The sequence below is a fragment of the Euleptes europaea genome, chromosome 3, assembly GCF_029931775.1.
Source record: "Euleptes europaea isolate rEulEur1 chromosome 3, rEulEur1.hap1, whole genome shotgun sequence".
NCBI classification, from domain to species: Eukaryota; Metazoa; Chordata; class Lepidosauria; order Squamata; family Sphaerodactylidae; genus Euleptes; species Euleptes europaea.
The window spans coordinates 123,991,507-124,016,181 of record NC_079314.1 but is presented as its reverse complement, the minus strand read 5'-3'; the positions used below and the strand labels follow the sequence as shown (position 1 = coordinate 124,016,181).

At 52.9% G+C, this 24,675-nt stretch overlaps 1 protein-coding gene across 1 annotated transcript; it reads right to left on the bottom strand.

Moving 5' to 3' along the window:
* Positions 1 to 7,660: 7,660 nt before the first annotated feature.
* Positions 7,661 to 22,852, bottom strand: CHKB (choline kinase beta). Its single transcript, XM_056846842.1, has 11 exons — positions 22,674 to 22,852; positions 19,423 to 19,531; positions 18,664 to 18,777; positions 16,488 to 16,621; positions 15,860 to 15,964; positions 14,866 to 14,924; positions 14,531 to 14,618; positions 12,922 to 13,030; positions 8,397 to 8,503; positions 8,056 to 8,137; positions 7,661 to 7,724 (listed from the first exon to the last, which is right to left on the bottom strand). Exons 1-11 carry the CDS (start codon positions 22,850 to 22,852, stop codon positions 7,668 to 7,670), a joined length of 1,143 nt encoding a protein of 380 aa, XP_056702820.1. The 3' UTR covers positions 7,661 to 7,667.
* Between the last annotated feature and the right edge of the window lie 1,823 nt (positions 22,853 to 24,675).

The following is a 24,675-nucleotide window of genomic DNA, read 5'->3' as shown; positions in this document are numbered from 1 at the left end:
CTGAGCCGTGCTGAAGCTCCACTTGTCGGCCTGGAAGGGCAGCTGAGTGGCACAGTGCCAGTCCCCCTCCTCCGGGGGCAGGGGGCGGCAGTAGAGGCCGCGCTGCGAGGGCCGCTGCTGGGCCCCGGCGCTCACACTCTCCTTCTGGAGGATGCATAGCTTGAGAGGGCCCTGCAGACGGAGCTGGGCCAGCTCTTCTCTCAGCCGTGGGTCCAACGAGTGTGTGATGGGTGCTGCCAGCTCCAGCAGGTGGGCACTCAGGTACGCACACACCTCGGCCTGCAGCTCGGGACAGCCCACAGCCTCCGCGAAGTGCAAGTAAGTCAAGCAGTTGTGGGGGCCCAGCAGCGGGCGCAGAGCCACCCGGCACCGGTCCAGGAACCGAGGCAGCATCAGGTAGCTGGCAGCTTCCACGGCCGGCAGCAGTTCCTCTTCTGCCAGGCTGAAGCGCCCGAAGAAAACCCACTGCAAAATGGCATGGAAGGCACCCGAGGGTACGTGGTCCAGGCAGAGCTGCCCGTCTGTGGCCTCCTGCATGTGGGATCGAGAGAGAGCCTGGAAGTAGGCACTCTCAGCTGCCAGCCGGGCCAGATCAACCTGCCAGAGGGGGAGAAGGAAAGCGAGGGTCAAGAGCCTGGGAGATGGAGGCAGGGAAAGCAAACACACCCATGAAGCAGCCTTGGACTGAATCAAGGCCAGCGCTGTCTACTCTGACGGGCAGCAGCTCTCCAGGGTCTCAGGCTGAAATCTCTCACATCACCTGATGCCTGGTCCTTTCACCTGGAGATGCCGGGGACTGAGCTTGATCCAAGCAGATGCTCTGCCACTGAGCCACAACCCTTCCCAACATTTGACCCAACCCAGCTCGTTCCTGGAAGGTGCAGAGGAGTGGCAGGAGCAGTCTTGGGGGGGCGGGTCTTGCTCCAAGCCTGAGAAGGGCCCAGCTTCCGTTCCCTGTGGGGCACCTGGCTCAGCGGCAGATCCGCTGCTTGGCGTACAGAAGGTCCCAGATTCATATCCCAGCATCGCCTCCAGGTAAAAGGACCAGGCAGCAGGTGATGTGAAAGACCCCAACCTGAGACCCTGGAGAGCCACTGCCAGAGTGAGCAGACCAGACAGGCCTTGTTGGGCCGAGGCTCTGGTTCAGCCTCAGGCTGCTCCATGTGTTCCTGGGTGGCTCTTCTCTCCTACACAGCTGGAGAGGAAGGAGCCAGCCCTGCCGCCGGATCCTGCCAGGTTCTTCCCCAGCCCTGGCCTCCCCCCACCCAGAGGAAATTCCCAGCAGCATACCTGGAAGCTGTAGGGGTGGGTGTGGACAGTGAGCAGCTCAGCTTCTGGGTCTCCTCCCTTGTAGACTCTCGATTCGGGGCTGCTCTCCCAGGGCTCAGGAAGAGACCTGGAGGCATGGCTGGACCTTCTCCAAGGGTACAGCACCAGGGCCCACAAGCAGCGGAGGGCACGGGACAGACAGGCCAGCCCACGCCTGGCAAGAGGGGCCCAACCCAGCCAGGCAGATGCTGCAGAAAGCCCCTCCCAGGAGGCAGCACGCAGACCCCTCTGGGGCATGGCCACCAGCCCCTGGGCATTCAGAGGTTGGGCTCTCTCTCGCTGGGGCAGCCACACAGGCTAGAAGAGGGGCCTGCTGAAATGCTGGAGCTATTTTTAACCCATCTTCACAGCAAAGCGAGCCGAGCCAGAACCAACGGGTTGAAATTAAATCAAAAGAGTTTCCATCTAGACATTAGGAAGAACTTTCTGACAGTTAAGAGCGGTTCCACAGTGGAACAGGCTTCCTCAGGAGGGGATGAGCTCTCCTTCCCTGGAGGTTTTGAAGCAGAGGCTAGATGGCCGTGTGTGTGTGTGTGGGGGGGGGGAGCAGTTGTGAATTTCCTGCATTGTGCAGGGGGTTGGATTAGATGACCCTGGTGGTCCCTTCCAACTCTATGAATCTATTCTATGATTCTAAGCTGCAGCCCTGGGGCCCAGCTGGGCATGCATGCCCGATGCCACAGACAGGGCCCATTCAAGGTGGAGGACAGCAAGCCCCTGGCAGCCCTTGTGGGAGCCTTCAAAGTTGCTAGAGCCAAGCCCAGCCCTCCAAGGCCCTTGCAAAAGAGGATGCCCAACAGCAACTTTCCACGCTGGGCACAGGGTGCTCCCCACGCAATGAGGGTGCACGGGAGGAGAAACGCCTTCCCCGACAAACATGCTGCTCCTGCCTCTGAAGTAACCAGAGGAGCCGAGGGGGGGTGGGGAGACACACCTGTCACCTGTCCCAAGCCTCGGATTTTGAGAGGGTCTGGAAGCAAGCTCTTGTGAGCCCCATCTTCAGGCTCAGCAGCCCTGCCTGTAGGTTACACAAGAAAAACCTTTGCACATGCTTGTGCTGCAAAGTTCACTTCCTGCAGATGCCAATCATTGGCCAGGATCTGTCGATTTGCATGGGTGGGGAAAGATACCTCAATAATCAGAATCAAAGTGAAGGTGCTCAAGAATGAAGGACCGGCGGTGGGGGTCCCTGCCAGTCATTTCAGCCCCTTCCCCACCTCAGCATTTAGTGAGACGGAGAAATCAGCCATAGGCCAGTGGAGAAAGGGCGCTCTCTGGTGGTCTCTTGCTCATTCCAAGGGCTTCATCTCACCTGCTGAGTTTCAACTCACCAAGAAATTCAACTTGGCCCCACTTTGTGTCTGCCTCCCGGCTGCTTTGCCAGTGCACGGCGGATCCCACCCTCCTGGAATGCAGGTGGCCGCCACCACTGACCTCATAGATGCTTAGAACCCCTCTCTTTTCCTCCGGCTTGGCCAGGCCAAAAGTGGCTTTATTTTTGCCAGGTATTTCTAACAGAGAGGTTCCTCAGTGGAACAGGCTTCCTCGGGAGGTGGTGAGCTCTCCTTCCCTGAAGGTTTTTAAGCAGAGGCCAGATGGCCATCTGTCAGCAATGCTGATTCTGTGACCTTCGGCCGTTCATGAGAGGGAGGGCACCTTGACCATCTTCTGGGCATGGAGTAGGGGTCACTGGGGGTGTGAAAGGGAGGTAGTTGTGAAATTCCTGCATTGTGCAGGGGGTTGGACTAAATGACCCTGATGGTCCCTTCTGACTGATTCTGGAGTCCAGAGAGAAACGCTTGGCAGAGCCGGTTTCAACTGCCACCTGCAAGTGGCAGCCAGCCTGACTGGTGAGGAGGACCATGCTGGAGAGGGGCTGAGGAAACCCACTTGGTGGTCTGCCTGTCTGCCCCAGCACAAGTCTCTCACTGCAAGGCCAGCTCTCCGTGGCCTTTTGCGAGAGGGAGGGCAAGAAGGGTTGAGTCAGTGTTTGGCTCTCGTGGCCCTTTCTTACATGCCCAAGGTAATGCCGATTGCTACTTTGGGATCAGGAAGCAACTTTCCTCCAAGCCAGATTGGCCAGGGATCCTGGAGGGGTTTTCCCCCATCTTCTGGGCATGGAGCAGGGGCCACTGGGGGTGTGGGGTGGGGAGGTAGTTGTGAATTTCCTGCATTAGCAGAGGGTTGGACTAGATGATCCTGGTGGTCCCTTCCAACTCTATGATTCTATGACCTGGATGGACTGGCCGTCTGATTCAGGATACGGCCACCTCATGCATGTTCATGCTCAGCCTCCCGCTCTGGCGCTAGCCAGGCCCCCAGGGTCTCTTTGCTGCTCCGAATGAGGCAGGAGTGTGCTCTTTGTTGTGACGGGGGGCCACCCCTCTTACAGCCTTATGTGTTGAGGCACCTCTAGTCCACTTGCAGCTTCTCTAAGGCGGCACTCCAGGGCCACTCTTTAGAAGACTTTCCTCCTTCCCAGGCAACCCAGGGAGGAGGAGCCAGGCATGGTCCCCGCCTGAGTCTTCAGGCAAAACGCTGGGAAGGCAGGCGAGCGAACGGCTGCCCTGGGCCCTCTGAAGCAGGACAGCTGCCAAGAAACAACCATGCTCTTGCTGAAGACCGGAGCCTGTGGTGCGGGAGGGGGCATGTGCACGCCTGCTGGGCTCCTTGAAAGCTGTTCTCTTGACGCCCTGCACCCTTCCTGGGCAGCACTGGGAGGCCTCCATCCGGAGGGCAATACTGCCACCACCACAAAGAAAGCTAGGGGAGGATGCCTGGCTTGTGGTTGCTTTTTAGAAGGCCTTCCAAGAACCGTTTGCGCTCCGGCTTTCACCCATATTATTCCATTTGTAAAGTTTTAAACTGTAACAAGGTAGATGACAGACAAAGGTTTCTGGAAAGGCAGCATCTCAATTCTTTAAACCGAGACTTATATTATACTACCTTTATTGGTCACCTTGAGCCTTTTTCTCACATGGAAAGTGGGCACATAAACACAACTGGTTACCAGCACCTGGGCCTCCTTCCTCTTCTGGCTCTGTGGCTTTCGAACTAGCCAAGGCTGGCCTGGCCTGCCATCTGCCCCGGAAGTCAGCCTGACCGGCGAGACCTTTCATGGAGCCCCTTCTCGGGATGCGGGGAGGAACGGCTACTCACAGCTCCCCACTGTGGGGCTCAGTCACCAGGGATATGGGTGCAAGTCCTTCACTGCAAGAGAGGCTCGGGGCCTTACTCAGCGCACCAGCACGGATCCTGTTTTGCACACCAAAGCATTTTGGCCTCCATTTTTTTTTAGTTTTTTTTTTAGCATCTCTTTTTGTTACTCTGCTCTTGGCCCTTTGATTTGTGGTTTTGGGGACTATCTTCTGCAGGGTTAGCTCCACTGTTCCTCCCCACACACACCCTCAATTCAACGGGCTACTGAATAAAGGGCCTTCCGGTCTCCTGTAGCTACTAAGTGTAAGCATTTGGGTTGCCAATCTCCTGGACTGGTCATGGCAACACAAACAGATGCGTGCCACCACTGTTCCATACGTGCGCCAAGCCCCAAAATGCTATGGGGAGGGCTCCCGCGCCAGCGAGTGAGACTGACTGGAAGAAGCCACAGGCAGAGGAGCCTCTTGGAGAAAACCAGAGGGACTCCATATTCTCTGACCCAGTATCAAGAAGGCTGTCATTTGCAAGACATGTCCAGGCACACACGCAGTCCTCTTCCCCCCTCCTCCCCTTTGCATCATCAGACTGCTTAAGCAAAGCCATTCAGAGACATTGAGATAACGATCCTCGGACATTAGCAAAGATTGCACCTATTGTTTCAGACCATTAAGCTCATCAGCAAGACTCTTAGTGTCTTCCTGGGTTACACAAGCCATTGGAATCAGAATAGATTTCCAAATTCTCCTCACCCCACCCTGGCAGGGTCTTTTGTCACCTTTTTGTCACCTGGGAACCTCCGGGATAATCCAATCATCCTGCCCCCAGAGAAACAGTATAACTGGGGTAGCCCACGCCCATAACTCTCAGGTTTTTCCCTCCACACTTGCTGTCACTCTGTCGGTCTGAGAAGTAATGCAAGGCCACCCAGCTTCCCTGCCCCGCTGGGAAAGCCCTGTATTATAGCCTAATGGAACTTGGACAACTCCTCTACAAGATAAGGTATTGTATATCCTGTGAAAATATTCCTGCCACTGGCAACCGTCTCTCTCTCTCTCTCTTACCTTTGAATTCTTAGACTCTATGTATGTTTGTGTGTTGCACCACTGAATGCTTGAATACACAAACACTATTTGGTATCCATTTGCCTCTGTCTTTATTCCAAGGTCACAGAATATGGGCTCTGGTATAGTTGGCTGCGATCTCGCTATATAAATACATAGTTACCGATTGCGCAAGCTAATTTCCCCATTCAAAGAGCAATTTGGGTAACAAAGCATAGGCTGCCCTGCTGCCGAGGCCAAGGGAAGTTCTCACAGGCTGACCGTACTCACAAAGGGCAAGAATCCAGTAGCACCTTAAAGACTAACAAAAATATTTTCTGGTAGGGTATGAGCTTTCATGAGCCACAGCTCACCGTACGTTCGCTCTGCTTGCAGGCAGCCAAATAGCAGAACTCTGGGGCAGAAAGGAGCATTTGTGTGTGTGTGTAAAGTGGCTTCAAGTCACAGCCGACTTATGGCGACCCCTTTTTGGGGTTTTCATGGCAAGAGACTAACAGAGGTGGTTTGCCAGTGCCTTCCTCTGCACAGCAACCCTGGTCTTCCTTGGTGGTCTCCCATCCAAATACTAACCAGGGCTGACCCTGCTTAGCTTCTGAGATCTGACGAGATCAGGCTAGCCTGGGCCATCCAGGTCAGGGTGAGAGGAGCATTTGCTGGGGCTCAATAAGCCGGGGGGCGGTTCGAATCTCTCCTGCCATTGCCTTTGAAGTATCAGGTGAGGAAGTGGGTAGGAGAGAAAAGGCTTCTTTCTCTTCTCTCCCCCAGACTCCCAGCCACGAGGACTAGAGAGAGGGCTACTGTTGAACGGGAGGCACAGAACCCCCCCACCCCCGAGTTCCAATCTTGCACAAAGCACTCCAAGGCTGGCCAAGGATGCCACAAATTTAATTGCGATTGCAGCAATGACATTCCACAGCGGGTGGGAGATATCCGAGCAGAAGAACCCCTGAGAGGGGTGCAGGCAAGTGCTTCTATGGCTAGTGGGGGGGCAATCCCCACATCATTACCGGCTCCTGTGCGACACACTCTCACAAACACAGCTGGGACAACGTTAACCAGATCAAAATGCCCCTTTTTCACACAGACAGAAACAGTATGGAAGGGGAGGAATACTTGGATGCCCCCTTCCCCCACAAAACAACAACAACAGGAGTCTGGGTAACCTTTTCTTGGGATTGCCACCCCACCTTGGAGAGGAGGCCCAGGGAACAGGGAGATGCCTCTGGCCACCAGACTGACTGGACGGGCCAAAGGGCAGCGGCAGCCCTCCACGCCCTGTTCATTCCCTAAAGCAGAGCAAGGCAGAGAGCAAGCCCCATCAGAGGGCCCTGCCTGCGGAGAAGCTCCCCACACCTGCCCAGAGCAGCACACACAGGGAGGGTCCTCTGAGGTCCACCACCCGCCCTTCTGCCCGGCCTGTGCCCCTCGGGTCTCCGGTCTCTACGCCTCACACGCCAATGAAGCAAGCCCCTAAAACAAACAACAAGCTCTAGAGCAAAGCAGGAGCGGGGGAGGCTCGCTCCCCTTATTCTTTCTTGCTGCCCACCCCTAGTCCTTCTGCAGCCAGCTAGGAGCAGTTGACCCTTCCCCGCCCCCTGCAGACTCCTCTGTCTTGGTTACCTGGAGAAGCCCAGGGAGTGGAGGGAAAGGGGACAAAAACATCTGGATGACACAGGCTAAGTGGGGTGGTGGTGGTTGAGCACACGTATGTTCAGAGCAGGGTGGAGAAGGCATGGGGAAGGGGGGTTAGGGGTCCCTTTTCCTTCCTCCCCTCCCCCCACCTCTTCGTGCAGAGGTCTCCTGGTCCCACGTCTTCCAATGGTCCCCACACGCCTCTCCCACCAAATTCCAAGCTGGGGCCCTTGAGCTAGGCAACAGCCTTAGTTTTCTGTGACCAACCTGCACAAGCCCCGGAGGAAACCGACCTGGGATCCCCACCGCCCCCCGCCCAGCATCCACACACACAAGCAGAAAGTTTGCTGCAGAAGAAGGGCTAGCCGGCCAGCCGGGCTGCCTTCGAGGCGTTTGGTCCACGCGGAAGTCCCTCGAGGTCCATGGCGTAGTCTGAGTCCGCCAGATGGCCAACCCAGGGAGGGGGCCCCGCTGGGGAAGGGGGGGTCACTCGCACAACGCCTTGTGCTGGAAGTAGGCCTCAAAGCGGCACTGCGCATACTCCTGGGGAAGAGCCAGAAAGACCAGTCAGTCAGGCAGCAAGGGCACATGCGCACACAGGATAGACCCCACATCCACACAAGGCGTTGTGTATTCGTCTGGGTCAATAGGCCTCCTCCTCATGCAGGGACACAGGAATTTAGGTTTACACCCAGAACCAAGTTATAGGGCAGGGGAAAAAGAAATGTAGCCTGAATACGCAGTTAAAATTCAGCACAAGATGCATGGATTGGCTTTCGGCTTCTGCATGCCAGCAGGGGGCAAGAACCCCCCAGCCTGAGGAAGCTGGCCTGCCCAGGGAGGGAGGGAGGCTGCCTGCCCTTGTCCTACTCACCAGGTAGCCAAATTCAATGGTGGAGATCTTGGCCTGCAAGATGGACCACAGGCCCCAGAGGAAGTGGGAGGCCAGCGTGAACCTGGGGGAAGGAAGGGGGGAAGGATAATCAGTATGTGTCTGCGTGTGTGTGTGTGGGGGGGGGGAGAAATTCCTCCAGAGTTCTTTTCTGCCCTACTGCATTCCTCTTCCCCCACCCCAAAGAAACCATACCCTTCCCTCTCCAAGGAGTTCTCCCCAGAAGACGGAGAGCAAGAGGGACCAAACGCCTGTCAAGATCCCTCATGGGGCCCAGCGTTATCTCCCTGCCCCAGAGCGTTGCTGCTCCCCAGTCCACTGACCTGCTGATCTCCAGGAGCATCTCCGCCTCAAGGCACTCCTGTTCTTCCGGCGAGAGGGCCGCACTCTTCCCGTTTGTCTCAGTCAGGTAGCTCTGGATGAAGAGCAGCTGTGGAAAGACCAGGCCCAAAAGCAGCTGGGACACTGTGCGGGGGGGGGGGGGGGCTCTGCCGTCTCCCCTGAGCCCCCAAGAACGTTCAGTTCCTTGGAGCTTTCAGGGGATGCACTTTGAGCCCCTTTCCCACTTCTACGGCTTCCCTCTTCGTTTTCGTTTTACTGGGCTGGGTAGGCACTCAGGCAGCAAAGTGCGCTTACCAAGTTTGGGGGAGAATCCTGACTGTTAAGCAGAAAGTGGGGTTTTCACTATGGAAATGACCATGATTATAGTCTTGCTCCCCAAAGCTTGGGGAAGAACAAGTCCATGGCAGTAGCTGGGCCAAGGAGCCAGTCATAAGAGCCTCAGATGAGCCCTGCTGGATCAGACCAGTGAGGGTCCATCTAGTCCAGCATCCCGTCTCAGACAGCGGCCAACCAGTTCCTCTGGAGGGCCAAGAACAGGGCACAAAGGCCGAGGCCTTCCCCTGATAAGAACCCCGCCAGCTTGCAATGATCAGCGAGAAGGGCGAGGGGGAGGGCGAGATGTGGTTGGCTGCAGATTTCAAAGCAGCTTGCCCACCTCGTCAGGCCTCACCAATGGAAAGTCATCCATACAGTTGAGCCCTGTCTGCATCCTGACTGCATCCGGACCTTGGATTAACTGTGGAGACTGAGTCATGGCGAATGGGAGGGACGGACTGTGGCTCTGTGTAAGAGCCACTGCCTGGCATGGAGAAGGTCCCAGGTTCAATCCCCGGCATCTCCAGTTTAAAAAAGAAAAGAAAAAGGACCAGGTAGTAGATGATATGAAAGACCTCTGCCTGAGACCCTACTCGCCTCTGATGAAGGGAGCCGTGATTCTCAAAAGCTGAAACTCTTGTTGGTCTCTAAGGTGATTCTGGACTCAAATCTAACTGTTTTACTGCAGACCAACATGGAGACTGCCAGAGCCCCTGGAGAGCTGCTGCCAGTCTGCGTAGACAGTACTGGCCTTGATGGACCAAGGGTCTGAACATAAGAACATCAGAAAAGCCCTGCTGGATCAGACCCAGGCCCATCAAGTCCAGCAGTCTGTTCACACAGTGGCCAACCAGGTGCCACTAGGAAGCCCACAAACAAGACGAGTGCAGCAGCCCATCCTGCCTGTGTTCCACAGCACCTAATACGATAGGCATGGTCCACTGATCCTGGAGAGAATAGAGATGCATCATGACTAATATCCATTTTGACTACTAGCCATGGATAGCTCCTCCATGAACAAGTCCATTCCCCTCTTAAAGCCTTCCAGGTTGGCAGCCATCACAACATCCTGGGGCACAGAGTTCCACAATTTAACCATCCAACTCAGAATAAGGCAGCTTCACATGCTCATGCGCAAGCAATTTTGCCAGCAAAATGCCTTGCCGGTGAGTCCCGGTCAGTCCGTCCATTGTCTAGGTCGACATCCACAGGGGCTGAGGCAGAAGGGCCAGGCTGGCTTCCCAAGTCACCAAAAAGCCCTCTGGAATTTTCAGCCTCTGAGTGCAGACCAGATGAATTGCCCCCCCCCCCCGTATTTTACAGCAATTGCTAGATAATGGGCAGAGAACAGATTCCCCCATTACCACTCCACACTGAAGATAACAAGTGTATGTGTCCTGAGCCACATGTGTCGGGATCAGAATGCTTCATGACAGCCCTGAAGACCTGGGACTCTCCTGGACTTCCGCTAGGGCAGCGGAGTGGAGCAGTCGCCTCCCCCAGAGCTCCGGGAAGGGGAACCAAGAACATCGTAAATAAGGGAGCTATTGTGCCCCCCCCCATTCCTAAACAGTGGAACGGGTAACAGGAAATCTCCTGCAGCCTCATTGTGCGGTTAACTCCTGGAATCTCTGAGATTTATGACTTGGAGACCCAGTAGCAGTTCCGCCTGCTAAGGAGTACTACATCGCTGAAGACGCTTCTTAGAAATATTGTCGAAGGCTTTCACGGTCAGAGTTCATTGGTTCTTGTAGGTTATCCGGGCTGTGTAACCGTGGTCTTGGAATTTTCTTTCCTGACGTTTCGCCAGCAACTGTGGCAGGCATCTTCAGATGATTAACACTGAAGGACAGTGTCTCTCAGTGTCAAGTGTGTAGGAAGAGTAATATATAGTCAGAAAGGGGTTGGGTTTGAGCTGAGTACTGTCCTGCAAAAGTAATGTGCTAATCATTGTCCTGTAAGTATCAAGATAATGTGCTAATGAGGGTATGATATGTTAATATGGAACCATTGTATACAATTACTTTTGCAGGACAGTACTCAGCTCAAACCCAACCCCTTTCTGACTATATATTACTCTTCCTACACACTTGACACTGAGAGACACTGTCCTTCAGTGTTAATCCTCTGAAGATGCCTGCCACAGTTGCTGGTGAAACGTCAGGAAAGAAAATTCCAAGACCACGGTTACACAGCCCGGATAACCTACAAGAACCGATGCTTCTTAGAATTTTTATTGGCTTCACTCCCCCCTACCTATCTACATCTGGCAACTATATAAGTAACTATACCTGCTCTTCTGACATCTGAGTAAGTTTGAAAGACCTCTTTTGTTTTACCTGGATCTGGAAGTCCCAGGAAATTCTTATGCTTATCTGTTGAATCTGTCTCTCCCCACTCAACCTTTAAATGACTTTTTAAAACCAAGAAAGCATCAATAACTTGCCAGGAGCTTTATCAACTTGATCAGTGGAAAAACATAACAGCTAAGATTTTTGAAAGACGCTTTAATTGCCAATCAGGAACTATTACTTATTAAGGGGAGGGAGGAGTGGAGATTCCCCCCCAACTCAAGGACAGTCTTTTTAATTAAATAAAAACTTCCTGCCACGTCCTTCCTGGCAACAGTTTAGCATCGCGAGAAAGTCAGAGAAATTGGAATCGGATGCCTGATATCAGTGTGTAACCAGTAAATGATTCCTAAGCCTCTGACTACAAAGAAGGAAGGTGTATGACTTTGATTCCTGTAGTACCTCCCTGTTACTCATCTTGAATCTGCCTGGATTTCACTAACTGAACTTTAACAGGAAACTTTGGAGGTGCAATCATGGCATTCATGGCAAATATGATTCAACAGATGGAACAATTCATGGATTTGATGAACACTTTATTTCAAGGTCTTATTCAGAAACTGGACATTATTTTAGAAGAAACCAAAGAAATAAAAGCCTCATTCACCTCAATGAGATCAGAGGAAGCACCAAAAGACTTTCTGGCAGACAAGAGAGACAAAGAACAAAGGGATCTTGTAAATGACATGGGGAATTTTACAAAGCAATCTGCAGCAACTCACTGGATAATAATGGACTGGAAAGAGTCTGATTTTCATTTTCACCATCTGGATTTGTTTGATGATCTTCTCAAAGTGACAGATTTTGACATGTGCTACCTGGATATATCTGATGGATTTTACAACAGCGGCTTGGAGGATTTGAGAAACAGAAAAACTGGGTCGGTCAGGATTCCCCTCTTTGAATTTGGGATGAAAGACAATGCAACATGGATCTATGCTCCATCTGCAGAAAAGAATTTACCAACAATCTCCAAGGATGCCTTGCGTTAACTACTTCAAATGTGGAAAAGACAGAAACGCTGGAAATTCAGGATAAAGGGACTAATTTAAAAGAGTCTGGTTTTTTTCCTGCTGGTTAAAATTGATAAGTAACTGACTAAATGGATTGGTTATAATGGAAATGGAATTACGTAAAATATTAATCTACTAGAAATGTCATGCAATAAATGAGTGTTAGGGAGAAATGGAGGATTTACAAATTAACTTTCACTAGAAATAATTATTTGCTTCTTACTATACTAATCCATCTTTCACTAGGGAGATTTAATATTTTTCTTCCTTTTTAAAATCTTTTATTCTTTTTTCTCCTTCTTATGTGATGTTATTAGTTAAATTCTTTTCTTTTTTCTTTTTCTGGTTTTGTTATAGAAAATATAATAATGAAGTGATGAATGATTAATGATTATTAACAATGGTATTAGGGTTAGAAATTTATGCAAAAGAGATTACAAGTCTATTACAGGATGGAGGGAGAAGCAGGGGAAGTCAATTTTCTTTTTTCTATTCAATATATGTTATTGTTAAACCTTTTTATTAATAATTTTGGAAAATAATAAAAAAATTTTTAAAAAAAGACCTGGGACTCTCCCGTCTTTGCAGCTTTAAATACTCCTATTCTTTTGGCACGCAAGGGATTGTTTTAGGGTTTTTTTGCTGCCAAACTGCTGTCTTGCTCTGCGTTTGATTTCATCCATTGTCTTGACTTTTATGTCAAGGTATAGACTTACTTTACAGTTGTTTTACAGCTGTTCTTTTCTATGTTTTGCAAAACTGCCTCCTAAAAAAAAGCAAACAAGCAAGTCCCGACTGGTCCTTTCGATCAGCACAGGTTTGGCTACCTGCTGGTGGCGGCTGGGGTAGTTCTCCGGGCTGGCTTTGTAGAAAGGCCACTGGTCATGTGAGTAGTTGTAAACCCACTCGCAGAAGTGGTTGGCGATGTCAAAACCCCTGGGGGAGAAAGAGAAAGCCACTATTTCTCAGCTCAGCTGCCGGAGCTGCTGCCGGGGATCCTGGCATCCATGAGGCTGTGCCTGGCGGTGGGGGGAACATGTTATGCACGAAGAGCCACTTCAGATGAAGGACGCGTGGCCACAGCAAGCCCTGCCTGCACCAAATACTGGACACAGCCACAATCCCCATCCGTTAAGCCAAATGGCACAAGAAGAAGAAGAGTTGGTTTTTTATGCCAACTTTCTCCACCTTTTAAGGAAAATGAAACCGGCTTACAATCTCCTTCCCTTCCCGTCCCCACAACAGACACTTGGTGAGGTAGGTGGGGTGTATGGAAGTAACATGCGTCTGCCTTTAAGACTGAAAGTTGCTCGGTGGAGAGTGATTAAGAGTTTGACCTTGATTGGTGTGTGTGGAAGTTTTCTTTAAGGCATTAGCCTTGTCCTGGCGGGGTTTCCCCCCCATCTTCTGATGGCCTCACTAGTGAGTAGGATGGTTTTATTTGCTTGTTACGAACTGAGAGTGTTTTCTTTATGTTTTAAAAAATAAATTTAATTTTCCAAAACTAATGAGAGGAGATGCGCGTGTTGTGGGTGCAACTTTCCCGGGGAAGAACCGAAGGCTGGAGAGATAAGGATTTGGCAAAGAAAAGCTCTCGACCTCACTATTAAATGAACCTTGCCCACTGGGAGTCTGAAAGGGCTGTTGTCAGCATTTCTAACCTGGGTGAGAGGTTGTCCGTTGATACATGGGGCTGAGAGAGTTCAGAGAGAACCGTGACTGGTCTAAGGTCACCCAGCTGGCTTCATGTGGAGGAGTGGGGATTCAAACCTGGTTCACCAGATTAGAGTCTGTGGCTCATGTGACGGAGTGGGGAATTGAACCCAGTTCTCCAGATTAGAGTCCACCCCTCTTAACCACTACACCACGCTGGCTCTCTTTAACAAGTCTTGTCCGAGTCTGAATATGCCACGTGCTGCTCCAAATTCATGCAAGTAACCCCCCCACGCCCACTGGGGCCATTTTGGCTCAGGAAAATGGCATTGGGGGGGGATCCAAAGACCGCCCTCCCCCCATCTCATGGTCCCCAGCTGAATGAGGCTCTCGCAGGCCTGAAAAATGATATTCCCAGCAGCTGCGGGAGGTTGCGGAAAAAGCAAATCTGTTCAGGGCAACCCAGACCTGACTCATTAAAAATATATATATAATGCAGTTTGGCCCAAAAAGCGGCTTGAGAAAAGATGGGATCCTACCATCCTGGGCAAGTCAACTAACAGCACCTGTGCAAGAGAAGGCAGAGCAACACGAAACATCTTAATAGGGCTGAAGCCAATGGGCATTCTTCTGGTGGAAAAGCAGAAGGGGGACCAGCCAGCCCACTCCCCGGCCCACCAGAGCCCAGCAGGCAGGGGGAGCCATGTGGCCCTGTTGCAGCCACGCCGACTGGGGCTAGGGGTCAAACGCGGCAGACCTCCGTCCCTCGCCCGCACGGCTCACCTGTAGTTGTAGCTGCTGTACTCAAAGTCAATGAGCATGAGACGGTCGGAGGTGAGGTTCTCGCGCCCAGCTAGGAGCAGAATATTCCCTGGGGAGGCAGTCAAAGATGAGGGCCGCAGCGAGCATTCTGTTCTCACTCTGAAGGCAGAAAGGGGGGCGGGACCCGGTCCTTCTCTGCTTGGAGGAGTCATCCCAGCATGCCCAAGAAGCCCCCCACCCCACCCCACAATTTAGCAGCTACAGAAGGAGCTGGGAAAGATCCCCTTTCCTCTTCCCTGGCGCTTCTGGAGCGCTTCCCCGAGGCTCCCTGGATGATCTGCCAGCCCCCTTCTCACCTTCTTGCACATCGTTGTGACAGAAAACCACGGGGGATGGAGTGGCCTCCAGGAGAGCCCTGCGGGAGTTCCAAGAGACAGAGAGGGTTGGAAAAGCTGGCCAGCTCTCTCCACTCAGGGGTCTTACTTAGCTCAGTGGCAAAGCATCTGCTTGGCATGCAGAAAGTCCCAGGTTCAATCCCCGGCATCTCCAGTTAAAGGGACCAGGCAAGTAGGTGATGTGCAAGATCCCTGCCTGAGACCCTGGAGAGCCGCTGCTGGTCTGGGTAGACAATACTGACTTTGATGGACCTAGGGGGGTTGGATTCAGCACAGAGGCAGCTTCATGTGTTCACTCTCCTTCCCCTAGGTGGGCACCAGAAGGGCACACAGGCTGGAAGGGAGAGGGAGGGAAACAGAATCACCACCACCGAGTCGGGCGCACAGCAGATGAACGAACGTCTGGAACCCACAACCCCATAACATTGCCCTTTTTAAAAAACCAAGTAAACCGTGCAAAGAACCCATCTGCCATCGGGTGCCAGCCACAATAGCCAGTGACCAGTCCCATATGTGGAGGCCCTCAGACATCCAGAGGTTGGGGGGGGGGCAGCTGCCACTGTCACATCCCACGTAGGAACTTCCTTGGCATCATCCCCTGCAGCTACTCTTAATAGACACCGACATACGAAGCCACCCTGTACTGAATCAGACTGGCAGCGGCTCTCCAGGGTCGCAGGTAGTGGTCTTTTGCATCACCTACTGCCTGGTCCTTTTTAACTGCAGATGTCAGGAATTGAGCATGGGACTTTCTGCATACAAAGCAGAGGCTCTTCAACTGAGCCACAGCCCCTCCCCAGAAGAGGAGACCCAGAGCCTGGACCTGACTCACCACAGCAGTTTCCAAAGCAACTGGATTGAACCTTTTCCAAGAGGTGATGCTGACTGGTACCACCCCATGAAAGCCCAGAGGAAGCCTCAGGCAAGCCCCCACCCACCACAGTAAGCTGCTCACCTGAGGCTACGCATTTCGGCCTCCAGGTTGTACGCCTTGAGCTTGCTGAGCTTCCGCTGCTGAGCCTCCTGGGGGAAGGTGAGTTCGGAGATCTGCCTCAAGTACCTGGGAGCAAAGGAGGATCACCTGCTCACTCTCCGCTGCCCCGGCTCAGATTGGCATGAGGAGAAAAGCCCCCACCCTGCTGCTGTGCCTACAGCTTCAAAGGATTTGAGTCCTACTCAGCCTCTGCCCTACAAGACTGCATTCTCTAGGACTTGGGGAAGGATGGAATAATCTCAAGGGTGTTCACGGCAGACTTAGGATTGCAACCGGATGTATAGGGAGATGGAACACCCAGCGGACCTATTTACACTACTTAAGAACATTAGAAGAGCCCTGCTGGATCAGACCAGTGAGGGTCCACCTAGTCCAGCCTCCAATCTCACGCAGTGGCCAGTGAAGGTCTACCAGAGCTCCTCGAACACCGGCCAGAAGGACCTCACAGATGTGGCACGGTAATGCCTCACATTCTCTTTGCCCCACTGCCAGAGAAGATGTGCTTTGAAGCCCATCATCAAGGGCAGTTGCACACACAACCTATTCCGGTAGACAAGCCTGAAACTCACAAAGGCATAAATGATGTTACCTCTCCATGGTCCCAAACATCCACTTCGGCTCCTTGTTGAAGGGCATGATCATGCCGTGGAATTGAGCCATCTTCATGGCGATCTCCCCCGATATGCTGGGGTCCGACAAGTCCTCAGTGAGCAGACGGCGGCTCTGGGGGGAGGGCGGGAAGGGCACATGGCTGCGTGAGGCAGGGTGTTGGCTTGGCCAACATGAGCTTTTGCTTCTAAGGTGGGAAACTGGCCCCCGCCTGGTGGGACAGCCTCTCTAACGAGACCAGGGTCCTGCGGGACCTAATGGAGTTCTGCAGGGCCTGCAAGACAGAGCTGTTCCACCAGCTACGGTTTTTCTCCACTAATGCTGGCCTCCCTACCTTATGCCACCTTGCCTGAAAGCAACCAGTCCATCTAGGAACTGCACTTAATTTGAACCACCAGCAGGCCCACTGTAGCCGTATTTCACAATTCTGGCGTCATTTGTAGATAGCTGTTTACAGTTTTATAGGGCCATTTTAATTAACTGGTTTTACAAGTTTATGATTTCTATTTTATGTTTACATTTATTGCTGTGTGAGCTGCCCTGAGCCCAGCTTTTGCTGGAGAGGGCAGGCTATAAGTCAAATAAAAATAAATAAATAAATGGCTGGGGATTGGCCGCATGCGGGAGCAATGTCTCTGAAGGGAAGACACAGACAATTCTGTATCTTGAATTCTTGGAGAATACTCTGCCTTCCCTCAGAGTATCCAAGGTTTTTATTAAGCAATATTACAATGGATAGCAAAAGGTCAATCAGTATTTTAGACAATGGAACTTAGGCAAGGCATACCACAATTAATTATTAATAAGATCAAGAGAAGACAATGAAACATTCCTTTCTGAGGACAGCATTCCTCAAGCAAACACTGGCTGTCTGTTACATAGGATGATGATCTTAGTAGACTTTAATCTATTTAGAGTTGCTAATCCCTTTAAGGTTACTCCACTGAGGTCATTAGGTCACTATACAGTCAGTAGACTTTGGACAGTATATATCAAGAGATAAGACATATGAACTGTTATGATCTAATATTCTCAAAAGTAATCAGGGCATGCCCAGCGGTTGCCATATTACCCATAAGAGTTCCCTACACGTCTCAACACAAGCAGCCTGACCAGAAGTCCCCGCCGCATGACAGAAGGGAGAGGCTCTTGGGCCGAGCAGGAGAACAAAGGCCAGCGTGGTGGAGCAGGAGGGAGACCAGCTGTGGAGGCCTGGCTTCTCATCTCCACACAGCCACGTACCTCACTGGGGAATCCTGGGTGATCCACCCTCTTTCAGCGTATCTTGAAAAAAGGTGTGCATGGTGTGCATGTTGTGGGGGGGGGGGAGATGAGAATCAGCTGCCTAGGGGGGGGTGAGCTCCCTCCTCCCCGGCAGTCTTTAAGCAGGGGCTGGACAAGCACTTGACGGGAATGCTCTAGGCTGATCCTACATTGAGTAGGGGGTTGGACTAGATAGCCTGCCTGGCCCCTCTACGGTTCTAAGATTCTATGAGACCCTTAGTGAAAGAGAAACAGCTCCCAAAACCTCCCGAAAGAGGCTTCGTGAAGGCCAGAGAACAACTAGGTGCTTCTGGATAAGGAAGCCCCAGGCAAGGAGGGTGGGAAGCCAGGACACATCAAGAGTCACCACATGCGTGCATATGCGCCCTGCTGCAGCCCTGGCCAGGATATCGACAGGTTTGCCAGTCCAGTGGCAAGGATCACACTTTCCCCTGACCTTCCTCCCTAGGGAGCACGGGTAAGCATATCAAGCCTTCCCGCCACAACTCTTGCCTCACAACAAACCTGGGAAGTGGGCTCAGCTGAGGGACAGAGCGGCCGACTGGCCCAGAGTTTATGGCCAAGCAGGGATCTGAAACCAGGCCTCCTTTGCCCAGGGCCACAACATGGGGGACAGTCACCATCCACTGAACCACACAACTGCGCCAAGCTTATGAGACTTCGCTGTGGCAAGGCAACAAGGGATAGAGGGAATTGTGGGGGGGGCACAGGGCTCCCACTGCTTCCCCACTCCACCCCCTGCTGCTTGACTGCAGGGAATGCGACTCTGGCCGCCTAGTCTGCTCCTGCAGGGCTTTGCAGCATGCATTTACTGCCTGGGTACCAAAACATATCCATGTAAAGGAGAGAAAGAGAAATTGTCACCTCCCTACCGGGATATATTCCTCCAGGCGCCCCTGTGGGAAGATGCCGTAGAGACGTGGCCCCAGGGACCGCTCCGCCAGGATGGCAAACATGACGCTCTCGAGAACCAGCGAGTCAACACCCTGGCAGGGAGAAAGGGGGCAGGGTGAGAGCCAGCCCCCCCAAAAGGAATGCTACTACATGGGCTTGGCCAGACTCAGACATTGGAAACCACACCATGAAGACAGACTCCAGCCCCCTCCCAGAAGAACCAAGACAAGCTGGTGGATGAGTGTAGATGACCCTGGTGGTTCCTTCCAACTCTATGATTTCATACGAGTGTGTATAGAATCATGCAGTGCCATCTAGGCTGGGACAGACGGAAGAGACAAGGAAATTGACACTGCCATGAGGGCCAGACAGTTTATACCTCCCAGCGCAGCGACATCTCTCATCCTTGAGCAACCCTTCCATTTGCACGTTTCAGGGGCGTGTTGGGGGGAATGAGAGCTTGAATCCAACAGAGAAAGACTCAATAGCCACAGAGAGAATTCCCCCATGACCCTGCCAGGAACGCAGTCAGCCAAAAGCTGACTAGGAAGCAACACCCGCCCACAGACTCCCCAAAGCACCACCAGAGAAGGGGGGCAGAAGACCAAAGCAGGAGACTCGCTGCCCAAGCCCCTGCCGCCTTCACACACAGCACTCCTTTTTTGGCTCCAGGCAGAAAGCAAGGGGGCAGCTAAGCAAAGGGGGGGAGGGGAGCAGTGGCACCGCAAAGGCCTCACCTGGAGGATGACCCCATAGACGCGCAACAGAACCTGCCGCGGCTCATCCTCCGCTGTCGCAATGTGATCCGGCAGGGTGCATTTGTACAGGAGGTTACTGAGCCCTCCACTGTAGAGAAAGCAGAAACGAGGAAAGAAGGATCAGGGGAGAAACCGATCCTGGAACCACTCCCCGAAGCAGAATGCCAGCACTACCCGGGGGGGGGGGGGGAGAACAGGGTGACCTGGAGGGCAGAAGCTGAACTCACACGCGTGCTAAATAATACATAAAGCGGCCCAGGTGATCCAAGAGCTTGCAGGTTTTGACTTTTTTTTTTTTTTTAATGGTCAGCCCACCTTTCTTCTTAGCTACAGTGGGCCAGACATAAAAGAATAGCAGAAAAATGACTCAAATCAATTGGCAGTACCAATTGGGGTCCAGGGTCTGCTCCCAATTCTTTGGCAGCCCTGGGCGTGCTGACAGCCCAAATGGGTCACCTGGAGACTTCGGCTCCTGGCTTCCTTCTGAAGGGGTTTCAATCCTCTGTGGAAGCAGCCAGTGGACTTCCAGCATATCATAAGGACCTACTGGATCAGACCAAGGTCCATCAAGTCCAGCAGTCTGTTCACATGGTGGCCAACCAGGTGCTTCCAGGAAGCCCACAAACAAGGCGACTGCAGCAGCACCATCCTGCCTGTGCTCTACCGCACCTAATAGAACAGGCATGCTCCTCTGATCCTGGAGAGAATAGGTGTGCATCATGACTAGTATCCATTTTGACTACTAGCCATGGATAGCCCTCTCCTCCATGAACATATCCACTCCCCTCTTAAAGCCTTCCAAGTTGGCAGCCATCACCACATCCTGGGGCAGGGAGTTCCACAATTTAACCATGTGTTGTGTGAAGAAATACTTCCATATCGAGTGGATGCGAATGATGGAATCCGATTGTGCCTTGTGTGAAGGACTAAAGTCTTCCTCCCTTGAATCCGCCACCCATCAATTTAACAGGGCAGCCTCAGGGAGAGATGCGATCACGAGAGACGCAATCTCAGGGCTCTCAGCCACACTAGCTCCAGGCACCTTCCATGCTCACAGGAAGTGCAGCTCTGCATACTGGGCGCTGGGCACACACAGTACAGGAAAGACCACGGCCTTTGCACTCAACTCGGCAAACGGAGCTCAACACTAGTTGCATCTGCCTCAGCAGGCGAGTTCTTGAAATACCGATTCTGCCATGAGAATCCAACTGCTCCGACTTAAAACTGGAACCAGACAGGAACAAGAAGTCTGCTCGTCATGGCTATCAGGATGCAGGGCTCTTTGTTCTTCAGAGAGACACCAGCAAGCCAGAGAAATGTATTAAGAAAAGGGAAATGGGTCCCTTCCTTAGTGGCATTCAGGGGCTGGCCTGTGCTCTGACAACAGTTCAGAGGCAGAGAAAGCTGGAGGCAGAGAAAGGGGGCAGGGGGCACCGGGAGGGGGAAGACACGCACCCCAGCAGCAAGCCACAGAGGACCAGGTTACCTGCTTCCCCTACAACCTGCTCCTTTAGCCCCACTGAGCATCTTACACTTTGCTACAAATGGAGGTCCAAGATCTCTGCTAGGCCATGCAGGTGTTACTGGCATGTGAATCACATAGGGATGCTTAGTAGAAGCGGCCCCAGAAGAAGGTTATTGCAGCACCGCGTGTCCCCCGCGGCCACGGGCATAGCCAAAAAGCTTCCACAGCAAGAGGAAACGCAATTAATGACCTCCACTAAAAGGGCAAGAAAGGCACGGCTCCTTCACTGCTCGGGCCTGCAAGGAAACAGGGAACTGCTCACGTGAGCCGCTGGGGCAAAGAAATAAGCGTTCTCTCCTCAGCTGGTTTTAAAGTTTTGTAAAGGAAAAAAGATGACTCTGCATTCCTCACTTCTGTGAGTGATGAAAGGCCAGCCCGAGCAGGATGGGGCCAGAGCCCCTGCAGGAGTGACGGGGGTCTTGGGAACGACCACGCAGACGCCCTCTCCTCTAGCAGATGGAGAAGTGCCGTGGCTCCCTCACGTCATTTCACCTACAGCCAACACGCTGCTCCTCTGCGGGAGAAGCTGCTCTTCTGAATGCTTCTCCCTGTTGGAAGAAAGTTCCCTGCATGCTGAAAGACAGCCACAACCCTTCCCCCCGGCACGCTCAATTTCACCGGCTGTGTGAACGGGCCATGGCTTCCCTTCCAAATTCTGCTCCCCTGCCCCTACGACTCTTCCCGAGTTCAACCCTGCTCCCCTCCCACCTTCCAAGACTGGAAAGATTCCCTCCTACTAATCAAAGCCTCCCCAGGCGCAAAAGAACATGCCCCTTCCTCGGCCAACTTTCCAGCTTTCAGCCCCTTTAACAGTCACGCTCAGGGCCGTGCAGAGGGTCCAGCCCAGGAGCTCTCTGTAGGCACGTGAAGACAGAGAGGTGGAGTGGCCTGGCTTGAATGGACCCTACTCCTCCGGGCAGGCAGGCAGGCAGGCTGGGGCTTGCAAGTGGAACCTCACGGGCAGAAGCAGCACCTTATGCAGCCCTCCAAAGGAGCTCAGCCTGTTGAGAGAGAGCGACACTTCTTTGCCCTGACATGCTGGATTCCCACCTGCAGGCCGCTTTCCCACCTAAGGGGCTGAATCGGCCATTCCCAGCCGGCCAGGGGATCTCATAAGGGAATCTCACTACGTAGCCATAACTAGATAATCACTACTAGCAGTCATAATTATTAGATAGATAATCTATCACTACTAGCAGCCATGCCCTGACCTGGGTGGCCCAGGCTAGCCTGATCTCGTCTGATCTCAGAAGCTAAGCAGGGTCAGCCCTGGTTAGCATTTGGATGGGAGACCACCGAGGAAGACCAGGGTTGCTGTGCAGAGGAAGGCACTGGCAAACCACCTCTGTGAGTCTCTTGCCATGAAACCCCCCCAAAATAGGGGTCGCCCTAAGTCGGCTGCGACTTGACGGCACTTTACACGCACACTAGCAGCCATAATTAGATAGATAATCTATCACTACCAGCAGCCATAACTAGACAGATCAATAATCTACCACAACTACCAGCCATAGCTAGATGGATAATCACTACTAGTAGCCATAACAAGGTAGATAAATGGATGGATCACAACTAGCGGGCGCCCAAGCCAGTGGCCGCGAGTTCCGCGGGGGAACGGCGACGCGCCCTCCCTCCGCCCCTCGGAGGCGGCGCGGTGACGTCACGGCGCGGGGGCGTGGCGGCGGCGGCGGGGGGGCGTGGCTACCTGACGGGGGTGATGCCGAGCTGCTCGGGGGCGGCGAGGCGGCGCCAGGCCCCGGCCAGGAACTCGCGGCACCACAGGAAGGCGCGCCGGCGGGTGGGCGCGGGCACGGCCGGGGAGCCGCGCGGCGAGCTGGGCGCGGCGAAGTCTCCGCCGGAGCCGGCCGCCTCGGCCGCCTCCATCCCGCGAGCCCGCCCCTTCCGCCGCCCTCGCCAACCGCGCGTCTCTTCCGAGCGCGCCGCGACCAATCCCCGCGCGACCCCTTCGCGGCCGTTGCGGCGCGCCTCGTCCAATCGCGACGCGGAATTCTTGCGGCCGAACGGACCGATTGGTCCGCAGCGGTGCCAACTAAGCGGAGGGCGAGGGTGGGCCTCACGGGAAAGCGGGCCAATCCGGAAAGGGGCTGGCAAAGAACCAATCGGGGAGCGAGGCTCGCGCGCTCCGACGCGGGTCAGCGGCGCACGTGGGTGCTCGTCTGAACGGCCTCTCTCGCGCGTCGGGGTCGAGCGTCTGCCCCTGCCCTTGAGTCCCGGTTCCGAGGTGCGTCCGCGGGTAGGGGTGGGGGCGGGGCTGCCCCGCACCGAGTCTGGGGTTGCCAACCTCCAGGTGGGGCCTGGAGATCCCCGGGAATTACAGCTCATCTCCAGGCGACAAAGGTCGGTTTCCCCTGGAGAAAAGGGCTGCTTTGGAGGGGCTGGCTATGTGGCATTGAACCCCTCCCTCCCTCCCGCCCCAGAACCCCAGGAAGCCCCCACCTGGGGATGGCAGCCCTACCTGGTCACCTGGTACAGTGAAGGCACCTGCATCCTCCTTGTATGAGAGCACCTCTGTTCGTGCGAAAGAGCCAACACGGGTTCACTTTAGGGATGAAACTGAGGACTAGAGTGGGGGTCAACGAGGTGGAAACTTCGCAGTAAATTTCAAAGTCTTACTTTGGTAAATAAGTCAACCTCTCTTAAACTCTTTTTTTGTTGATACCGATCTACCTACCTACCTACCGCTTTTGCCAGAACATAGTACACAATTACAACCTTAAAAAGGATTTTGAAAGGGTGGCTATCAAATCTAAAAGTATCTCCATAGCTTAACAGAAATATAATAAAATGATAAAAAAACGTTGTGCTAAAATTTACCTAAGAGTTAATTGCGGCCAATCTTGACATTACCATTAGTGGTCTCTGTCAAACGGACCTTAATAGCCGCTGAGAAAAATTTGGCAACCTTGAGAAAGACCAAAGGTGCCCCCCTTCCCACAGCAGAAATTTCATTTCCTCTTCTTCTGAAACAAATTCCCTTGGGTTCACCACTTTTTTGTTGATATATTAGAGAAAGTGGCAAAATTTTTGAGAGTTGCCATGAAAGTTCACCATCAAGTTAATTAGTGGGTTTCATGAACTTTAGCATCTCTCTATTTATCTCTGTTTTAACTTTCTCAGCTCTGCTCAGTTGTAACAATTTTATGCTGTTATGTAGTCACTCTGTGTATCGATTTTATGCCCATAAGGAGACCATGACTGTGATAAGTGAGGTGGTCGAATCGCATGTTCTTTATGTTTTTTGGCTGTAAAGCAAGAATTACTCAATGCACATGCATAGAACAATTGAGCACATGCAGGGTGCACAAACTGCATATGTTTTCACTGTCAGTTGTGAAGAGAGCCGGACAAAGTGTGCTCCAGTTACAGAAGGCCAACTTTTGTTTTGCGTGCAGAAGATGCCAGTTTCAATCCCTGCCATCTCCAGCTGCGGGGATTGAGTAGCAAGTTTTCTAGTCTGAAACCCTGGAGAGCTGCTGCCAGTCTGAGTAGACAAGACAGACCTCATAGAATCATAGATTTGGAAGGGACCACCAGGGTCATCTAGTCCAACTCCCTGCATGATGCAGAAAATTCACAACTACCTCCCACACACACACACACAGTAACCCCTACTCCATGCCCAGAAGATGCCCAAGATGCCCTCCCTCTCACGATCTGCCTAAGGTCATAGAATCAGCACTGCTGAC

Bases quoted from the DNA above. Each gene is read 5' to 3' on its own strand.
- CHKB (XM_056846842.1), bottom strand. From the start codon at position 22,852: ATGGAGGCGGCCGAGGCGGCCGGCTCCGGCGGAGACTTCGCCGCGCCC. The intron at 15,965-16,487 runs GTAACATCATTT...CTTTGCTCCCAG, and splicing joins ATGTTTGGGACCATGGAGAG to GTACTTGAGGCAGATCTCCG. The intron at 14,925-15,859 runs GTGAGCAGCTTA...GAACTCCCGCAG, and splicing joins GCCGAAATGCGTAGCCTCAG to GGCTCTCCTGGAGGCCACTC.